This window comes from Eretmochelys imbricata, chromosome 24 (assembly GCF_965152235.1).
Source record: "Eretmochelys imbricata isolate rEreImb1 chromosome 24, rEreImb1.hap1, whole genome shotgun sequence".
NCBI classification, from domain to species: Eukaryota; Metazoa; Chordata; order Testudines; family Cheloniidae; genus Eretmochelys; species Eretmochelys imbricata.
Genome location: NC_135595.1, coordinates 18,598,403 through 18,607,821, shown reverse-complemented (window position 1 = coordinate 18,607,821; position 9,419 = coordinate 18,598,403). Strand labels below are relative to the sequence as shown.

At 54.4% G+C, this 9,419-nt stretch overlaps 1 protein-coding gene across 1 annotated transcript; it reads left to right on the top strand.

Annotated features, from left to right (window-relative positions):
• The first annotated feature begins 838 nt into the window (after window positions 1–838).
• On the top strand, window positions 839–6,666 carry LOC144280002 (phospholipase A2 inhibitor and Ly6/PLAUR domain-containing protein-like). The gene is made up of 5 exons (XM_077841696.1): window positions 839–908; window positions 1,458–1,580; window positions 3,537–3,695; window positions 5,256–5,396; window positions 6,437–6,666. The coding sequence occupies exons 1-5, from the start codon at window positions 839–841 to the stop codon at window positions 6,664–6,666; spliced, it is 723 nt and encodes a 240-aa protein (XP_077697822.1).
• The last annotated feature ends 2,753 nt before the right edge of the window (window positions 6,667–9,419 follow it).

Here is a 9,419-nt window from a genome sequence, read left to right as displayed (position 1 = left end):
TAGACTCTCTAAAAGAAAAGGTGTGAAGATGTTGCACTTACATAGCTTTTGTGCAGAGCGCTGTACATAAGGACTGAAGGGCAGAGATTCTCCACTTACAGGTCCCCAAGAGGTCTGTGCGCTGTGGTTAATATGACTTGTATCAATGGTAATTTGGGGAACAAGAGACAATGAATGTCCCTTTGTGCTGTTTAACACAGGTTTTTGCCCGGAAATTTCCATCCTTGCCATCCCCCGCATACTGCAAATGGCTGGGCTGATCCAGAGGGATGTGGGCAAAGTTGACTTTAACTTAAGCCTAGGGCCTGTAACCGGCTGTAAAACTGGGGGCCAGCGCAACACAGAGCCTTCCCAAAGGGGAGCAATCCCCACGAAGCTAAGGGCCAAGACAGCTGGCTTCTGCACCCCAAACCTTTCCGTCAGACCCTTCTGATGGCCGGCTGGCAGCCCAGACAACCTGGCCGCACTCACCTCAATGGCATTTCCCTATTTCTGTGCAATGAAGTAACTTTTGAATGCTGCGTTCCATCAACTCCTAAATTGCAGAGGATGTTATAGACATCACTGGGCAGAACCCTATTGGGTTTTTTTGGGGGTGGGGACAGAATCATAAAACTGGAAGAGGGAAATCGGGGACACACAGAGCTGTTGGAGTCTGGCCAGCCCAGTCAGACCTTCAACCCCCTCAGTAGCTGTGTGTAGATCAAAGAACCGGTTGATGGGGCCATTGACACCTTCCAGCCCATCAACACCCCCCAGCCCAGCTCTGCCCAGTGTCCCCATGGAGCTTAACATGTTACACCCTGAGCGGGTGATCTCCCAGGCAGAAAGACGGACGATGAGGGGGAGGGAGGTGGAGGAGGAGGGCACACAGAACCCCTGGCATGCGAGGAGAACGGGGGACCCAGGTATGGGGGATGGGAAAGGGGGGCACACAGAACCCCTGGCATGGGGAGAGAATAGGAGACCTTGGTACGGGGCAGGGGAATGGAGGGTACACAGAGCCCCTGGCATTATGTAGGGGGTGGGGGTCTGAGCCTGGCAACCCTGCTATAGAAGGAGATGGGAGGGGAACTCGAATTTGTGAGGGCAATGGGGGGCTGCAAGGAGCCCTGGGTGGTGCATTGGATTCATGCAACGCACGCTGAGAAGTGAGCGACTCTCCGGTACTGTGAATACCTTTAAAACAGGAATGAGATCTTGGGTGGGCGGAGCTGAATTTGTGGGCGGAGCTTGGGAAGAGCACCATCCCCTTCACCCGTCCATTGCTGACCCCCTAGGTACCATTGGCCCAGGGCGGTTCAAACTGAGCAATTGCTGAGTGTCCCAGAGGAAACTGGGTCTGTTAACCCCTCGGCTTGTTTGGAGCAGAGGGGGAAGACTTGGGGCTAAGGGACGTGTCAGAGTGAGACTGTTACATCACAGTAAAAAGGAAACACGTGTTCTTCTTTCTCCAGCACAAACAGTGACATGCCAAGCGTGCTCCGGCTCAGCAGACTCCTGCCAGCCTCCATCAGGGACCTGCCCAGCAGACACGGCTAAAGGCGGCTGCTTTACGGTGGCAGAAGATCTTAAACTGGGTAGGTGACATTGCCGTCAGTCCAGGCACATCCTACCCCACAGTCTGACACATCCTCATCGCTAAGGCCAACCCCAGCACAATCCACCCACAAAGCACATTCACCCGGCACAGAACACTCAGTCTGGGCTCGACGCTTGATTTGTTCAGGCAACATTACAGGGTTGCGACCGGAAAACTGGGCGGTCTGAAATCCTGCCCCTTGGAGCCAGTTGCAGATCTGCCATTGACTTCAGTGGGGCCAGGATCTCACCCCTTGGGCTTTAGTTATGGATTTTTATTCACTACGTTTTCAGCTCCACAATGGACGGCTGCGCTGCAGCAAGCGAAGCTGCTTTGGGTGGAAATGCACGTTCTGAATTATGTTAAAAAATGGAAATTGGCAGTGAGACCCCTTGTACATTACCAAGCTCCCAGAATCCTGGCTGAACCTCTTAGCTGCTCAGGGCTGGAGCCCGGCCTTACAAGATTTTTCTCCTTGCTTGGGATGCAAATTCAAGATAGTTTCTGCCTGTTTGACTTCAAGAGATTCCAAACCTTCTCCATTTTCAACTCCCTGGGATCAGGACAGTAGATTTCACTAGTTCCCTTCTCAATGTTTGCCCTTTTGAAATTGAAAACCTTAGTTACAGACCTGGTTTTGTTCATCCTTCCTTTGAATTAAAGAGATTTAATGTTTCCTTTCATTTACCCTGTAAGAAGGATGCATAGCACAAATCAGCTTTAATGTGATCTATCTATCTATCCCCCCACCCACACCCTTCTGACCAGAGTCAGGAAATTTTCCCAGCGCAGTCACAAATGGGTTTATTAAAACGTCCACCCACTCAGGGTATGGCTTCACTGCATTTAATGTGGGCCGTGACCCGGGGTTTAGCTCTAACCCCTGCCACCGTCCCTATTAACCACACACAGACCCTTTCACCTGAGTGGATATGAGCTGTGAGCTCAGGCTGGCTGTGCAGTTCAAGGTGTAGCTTAGACCCGGGTTCCACTTTAACTTTGCAGTGGGGACACAGCTGTACACTAGCTTATTTCACACAGTTGCCAATAGTCCTCCAATGCCTTCCCATAATTCCTTGGGGGCCAAGTTTTCCTGCCCTCCTGCCTACTCACTTCTGCTGCAGCGAAATCAGCTTCCGGTTTATCGACCCCTTGGGGACGTTTTAAACTCCACTTTCCCTGCAGCCGGCTTCGTCTCTACCTGGCTCTCAAGCAGAGACGCCGTCGCAGAGACTCACGGCAGAGAACTGCACAGCTCAGGGCAGTGCTAACAACCATGGGACATGCCTGCAAAAGGCCTAACGCTGCCCCGGGGTTAGTGCAGCACCGGCCTGGCAGTGTCCGGGTGGATCGAAGCCCCGGGAGGCTTAGCAGTGCAGATGCTGAGACCACGGCATGGCTAACTCGGGTTCACAGATGGCCCCAAGAGCAGAGGTGGGAGAAGAGCATCCCATCTGGCTTTACAAATTGTCACTGACGAAGAATCACCACGGCCCTTGGGAGATTGTCCCAGTGGTTAATCACCCTCCATGTGAGACAGTCGCCTTATTTCCAGTCTGAGCCTGTCCGGCTCCAACTCCCAGCCACTGGATGGTGTCCGACCTTCCACTGCCCGACTGAGGAGCCCGTTAGTAAATGTTTGTTCCCCAGGTGGGTTCTGGCAGACGGGGATCACGTCACCCCCGAATCTGCTCTGTGTTGAGCTACCTGGATGGAGCTCCTGGCACCTCTCGCTCTAATGCAGGTTTTCTAGCCCTTTAATCATCCTCATGGCTCTTCTCTGACCCCTCCCCAAGTGTGCAAACTCTTTCTGGAATGGTGGGTGCCAAAACTGGGCACGGGCTCCCAGCAACTTCACCCCAGGGCGAAACTCGGAGGTAAAATAACCTCCCTGCTCCGCCTCGAGGTTCCCCTCCCAGCCTCTCAGTTCTGTTCTTTGGTTTTTTAATTACAGTAGGCGAGACAAAGTCCACAAGCGTTTCCAAAGGCTGCGTACGTGACTTCACTGCTTTCATAAAAGGCCCCGTCACTGTCACTCTTGGGAATGGCAAGTATGTGCGGGTCAACATCGCACAGTGCAGCACAGACAAATGTAACTCGGCTGTACTGGCAGGTACGTAGGGATCTGTTTTTACGGTGCCGTTTCATGGCTTGTTGGAAGGGCACTAGCTCAAAGCACATGAACGAAGGGTTCACGTGCGTCAACAGGCTGCACGTGGACAGCTGGGCCGTGGCAGGCTGGTGCAGGGTCGATTCAGAGCCCAGTGGAGCTTAGTCACCTCCCCCGCTTGCTACAGTCGAATGGTTCATGTGGACAAGCCCCGGCATGATTGTCTTTGTTACCATTTCTCCCCTTTATTGCCCTAAAGTCCACTCACTCGAATGTCATTTCTGTCGCCATTGAAATGACAACGCTGTAGCTGGCGGGTCTCCAGACCAGGGGGTGGAGCAGTCAGGGCCCATGTGAAATCAGACGGGCGGGGGCAGCAGCCGGGATGGGCTCAAATCTAAACCTCCCTGAGCCTATCAGCCTCCACTTCAAACTCGCTGGGGGCTTTGCCCCCCACTTACCGTGGGAAGCTGCTCCAAGACGTCCCTCTTCTGATGGCTGGAAACTGAGTTCAGAGACTCGGGGCTGTTCATCGCTGGCCAGTTTATCCCCGTTGGTCCTTGTGCAAAAAATTCAAACCGGCCCGTTTGGCCATTTCCCCAAACAATTGGATTTCCCGTCGCTTTCAGCTTTTGAATGAGTGAGTGATCAGAGGTGGGACATCGCCGGCGTCACAGAGATGTGGGGGGAGAACACACATGGCTGGGATATCGGCCCCGCGGGGCACAGCTTGCTCCGGGCGGGCAGGGACAAAGGGAGGAGGGGTTGCCTGGTATAGCAAAGGTGTCTGCACCTTCTCAGAGGCTGGGATGCGAATAGGAGATGGACTTGTTGAAAGTCTCCGGGTCGGGATAAAAGGGGTAACAAGCAGTGGGGGGGACGCCACGGTAGGGTCGGCGACAGACCAGCTAACCAGGAAGAAGAGGTGGGTGAGGCTTTTCTTAAACAACAAAATCCTGCAAAGCCCAGGCCGTGGTGGGGACGGGGGCTTTCAACCACTCAGAGATCGGTTGGGAAAATAACACAGCCAGGCACAGATCATCCAGCAAGTTCTTGGAGTGCATTGGAGACAACTTTGTATTCCAATCTCCCCTGCCTTGCCATGGATTCAGTGCCCCTCCCCCATACCCCTCTCCCCCATTCCCCTTCCCCACACCATCCTCCTTTCTGTCTTGGAGATCAGTCATTCCGGGTGTTACACCCCTGGGATGCTGGGCAGAACGGAGATGGGGGTGTCAGTGGGGCCATCGACCAGTTGTTTGATCTGAGACAGTTGCAGAGGTGGCTGGGCTAATCAGCTGGTGGGGGGAGGGGGGGGGGACATGTTCTGATTTCTCCCAAAGACAGCAGGGTTCTGGCCCTGGGGGCTTAGAAAGTGCCTGGAAATGCTGGAATTGATCGGCTTCAGGCTTCCGAGGTTGCAATGTGACAGACGGATGGAGCAATGCTGTTGGGCTGGGGATAGGGACCTTTACACACTTGGGCAATGCAGGGGAGTGGGCGCACAATATGGGGTAAATGAACTTCAACCCGTCCTGTAACCGTGTGTCTCTCCTTTCTCAGTGCCCAAGGAGAACACCACCAAGAACGGGCTGCAGTGCCCCACCTGCTTTGCTCTGAGTACCAATCCCTGCGACAGCCAAGATGCCCCTTGTACAGGGGATGAGAACTATTGCATCGATTTCGCTGGGTACCTAGTGAAAGGTAAATGCTGCCAGCTGGCCGCAGTGCGGGAGCGAGCCCGGGAACCTCACGCCTCGGGAACTCCCCAAAGGGCTGGTGAAACCTAGGGCCAGTCTACACTAGAAGGGTGACCGCAGTGCCATGGTACCGCATCCGGTGAAGACGCTCTGTGCTGACGGGCGAGAACTCTCCAGTCGGCATAATAAAACCACCTCCGCGAGCAGCAGTGGGATGGCAGCGGGAAGTGGGCACTGGCACTTAGGGTGGCGTAACTTACACCGCTGAAGGAGGTGGCTTATTCACACCCTGGAGTGACGTAACTTGTACCTGCCCAAGCTGTAGTGTAGACAGGCCCCTCGAGTCTCCCAGACCCTCGGGCTGTGCTGAAGCTTTGGGAAGGTGGGGGCGGCCAAGAGGGGTTTTGGCCGGAGGGAAGGAGAGAGGAATTGGGAATTTTTTCCTTCCAGACCAGCTCCCCCGCCTCAGTGATGCTGCCCGGCTCCTAGAGTTATGACAACGGTCTCTTGTTGTTATGTCAATGTTATGTCAACGATGCAGAGCTGGGGAGAGAACCCAGGAGTCCTGGCTCCCAGCCCCCGCTGCTTTAACCACTAGACCCCACCCCATGTATGTTTAAGGTGGAGCGAAGCCATTGCTCAGTGTGGAAGCTCCTGTTCTCAGTGTGTGTCCAGGACTCCCAGGTGTTTGGGGTGTTTATAAAATAACTGAACCGAGCGGTTGGGGCTGCCGGGGACGCTGAGAGCCGGGCGTGTTCCTCGGGGGGCCGCGCGCTGGGGAAGGAGCCGCCCCTGAGCGATCAGCTGGGATCCAAACTCCAGCTTCAGTCTCTTGTGGAGCTGCAGAAAGGGGCGCAGGGGAGGCAAGAGGGGACCAGACGCCCAGCCTGCCATGGCCAGTTACAGCGAGAGCAGGGAGAGCACCGGGAGGGTGGGACTGGGGGGCAGAGGCGGAAACCGCTGGATGGTGGAGACAGAGGTTCTGGGGGCAGAGAAGGAACCAGAGCTGCCCCCGCCTCATAACAGGCTGGTTTCCTTCCTCAGGTTCACCTCTAGAGATATCAACATTTGTTGCAAAAGGCTGCGCTTCTGAGTCTGTGAAGGGCATTAAATCCGGAGACAGCCTGGTTTCTGCAGTCTACGGGTTCGCGTTCACAGAGGCGACCTCCAAACCTGCCACCCCCAGCGGAGCCAGCCCGGCTCTGGGGAAATTCTCCTTTGCCCTCTACCTGCCTGGCCTGACTGGGCTGCTGCTGGTGAAGCTGCTCTCCTGACCCCCTGCCCTGCACGGGCCATGCAGCACCTGATTCCTGCACATTGGCGCCCAATCTAGGAGTCGTATGTTAATTCTATTGATTACTTTCGAAGTCCCAGCGATCACTGGGAGGTCTGACAGGTTCTGGTCCCTAGAGCCGTCCCAGCGTTCTTAACATTGCCGTTCAGCTGGGAACCCCGATGGCGCCGGTCGCAGCCCTCGCACTGGAGGAACCTTCTGTTTCTAATTGTTGATCAACACCCTGTAGCAGAATCACACAAGCTTCAGCCCAGCCCGGGGACAGCGTTACCACAGAATGTCCGTCTGCCCATCCCCGCACACCGCCCCTTGTGGAACAACCGGAATCGTTAGCCATTGTCTTCCTCCTCACCATCACCTTCCTCCAATGTCCTCAATGTCCCCCAAACGCTACATCCCGCTTGCCCCCTGCCCACAGGCTGGGGTACCATTTTTAACGCCACTGTGCCTAATGCCTATTCCTTAGGGGGTTCTCCCCTCCTCCTTATCTGTCTCTCCTCACCCTGCTGATGTCAGGGTCCCTTCTCCTGTAGGTTAGGATATTACTGATTTCAACTTATTATCACACATCTCAATTCCTTGCCATGGCCAGCCTGTGGTCAGACATCTGCAGATGTTCCCCTCCGACAGCATCCCAAAGCCGGCGTTAGCTCACGTCCCTGTGGCTGGCTGGTGTCATTATGGACAAACCTCCCCTTTAAAAACTCTGTTCCCAATCCCCCCAAATTTAGGGACGACCATTGGGCCATTTATCTGTGCCAAAGTTCATAGGCCGCAAGCCTTACGTTATGTTCCGGTTACCCATTGCTGAGTCACATAAGAATTTGCTTGTCTTTCTGTGTATGTGTGTGTGTAAATATATTTAATCTGTATTAAAAATCTACATTCCAAGAACCCCGGGGAGTCACAGTCGAGCAGTCAGAAGTTAGGAAATGCCAGGTTGTCAGTGCAAGCGTAATCCAATCCCCCGGCACGTTTGCATTCTGCTACAACCTGCGATTACATGATCACATACTGTATTTTTCCACCGCAGCCCTGCTTCCTTCAATATGTCTTTTTCTTCTGGCTTGGGGGTGGCGGGGTGTGTGTGTGTGGATGGAAATGAGCCACATCCTTTAGAAAGAGGTGTCTTCATTTAAGAATGGAGAATCCACCCTGTCCCTATCTCCTGGGAGCCAGGACTCCTGGGTTCCATCCCCAGCTCGGAGAGTAGGGGGGGGGTCTAGTGGTCAGAGCACGGGGTGGGGAGGCGCTGGGAGTCCGTACTCCTGGGTTCAACTAAGCAGCTGTTTGTCCTGATGTTAATCGTTGACCAAGCAGGGGAGTGATGCCGCACAGTGCTGGGCTGAGGGGCACCCCACGCAACTTTGGGGTGGGCACGGCAGATGCCTGGGGCTGTTCTGGGCCAAAGTGGGCAAAATCCAAATGTTTAGCAGGGAGGGGAATTAACCATCCAACAGTTCCCTAGGGTAGGGGTGGGAGCTCCGGCCCTGACACTCGTTAGCTCGAGATCTCATGGCAAGAAGTCATGGCGCATCTCCAGGTCCCCGGGGCCATGTGCCTCGCCGAGAAAAGCTTCCGGTGGAAACTTCACCCAGTTTATTGTCCGCCTGCAAATCCCCGCCTTGGCACCAGACCCGCAGAACGCCTGACGATTGCCAGGCAACCAGTGCCCCGAGCCCCCTGCCCACCCCGCTGGGCCAGACTGGCTCCTCGGTTCCTAATGTCGGGGGCCATGGGTAGGGTGACCAGAGAACAAGAGTGAAGAATCGGGACACTTCTTTTGCGGGGAGGAGGATAGATGTGTATATTTGACAAAGCCCCTAATATCGGGACGTCTGGTCACCCGCATTGTTGGCCCCTCCCTGAAATGGGAGGGGGGGAGGGGTTGGTGGGCCCTCTCCCAGGACCCAAAGAAAGGGGAAGGGCTGAAGAGGGGTCATTATCCTGAGACTGACAGGCCCCAGGGCCAATGCGGAGAGGCCAGCCTTCCTGGTCAGCCTGATTGACAGGGCAGCAGGCCAATGCGGGAGTCAGGAGCCCAGGGCCCGTCCTCCGTGTGAGCTGGGGCTGGCTGAGGCAGGCTTTTATAGCAATAAAATGAAACCCAACGGGATCTTGTAAAAGGGGATAAGGCAAAATGCCGCGTTCAGTGTGAATACAGAAAGAGACCCAGTAAACATGTAATCACGTAGCCCAGGTACTCACACAAAATACCACAAGTGGCAAAGCAACTAAACAGTCATATTTACTCCATCCCATTCACTCCCACATGTCAGGGGGCTTATTCCTTCACCCGCTCACTTCCCTGGTCCTTCTCGCACCAACAGGAAGCAACCATACCCAAAGTCCAAAGGTGCAAACAAGTCGATGTTTATTGGGGTGAACTTCCAGCAAGCATGATTCCCGTTTCCTTCCTTAGTGTCCCCCTTCCCGGCTCTGACACCGCAGAGCCTTTCAGCTGTGGCCCTGTTCCCGTCCCCCCCGCTTAGCAAAACATGATTCCGACTCCCCCACCCCCATTCCCTGTTCCCATCCCCCCCCACACACACACACCCCGCTTCCTGATTGACTGCAGACTATATCGTAAAACCTGAGTTCTGCTTAGCTCGACCTGAACCAATCATTTTCCTGAAATTTCACTAACCAATCCTAACATATTGTAACATGATTATGTAACCAATTATATCCCACCACCTTAATTAGTTCACACCCAGCAAAATTAATTATACA

Bases quoted from the DNA above. Each gene is read 5' to 3' on its own strand.
- LOC144280002 (XM_077841696.1), top strand. From the start codon at position 839: ATGAGGGGGAGGGAGGTGGAGGAGGAGGGCACACAGAACCCCTGGCAT. The intron at 909-1,457 runs GTATGGGGGATG...TTCTTTCTCCAG, and splicing joins GAGGAGAACGGGGGACCCAG to CACAAACAGTGACATGCCAA. The intron at 3,696-5,255 runs GTACGTAGGGAT...CTCCTTTCTCAG, and splicing joins TAACTCGGCTGTACTGGCAG to TGCCCAAGGAGAACACCACC.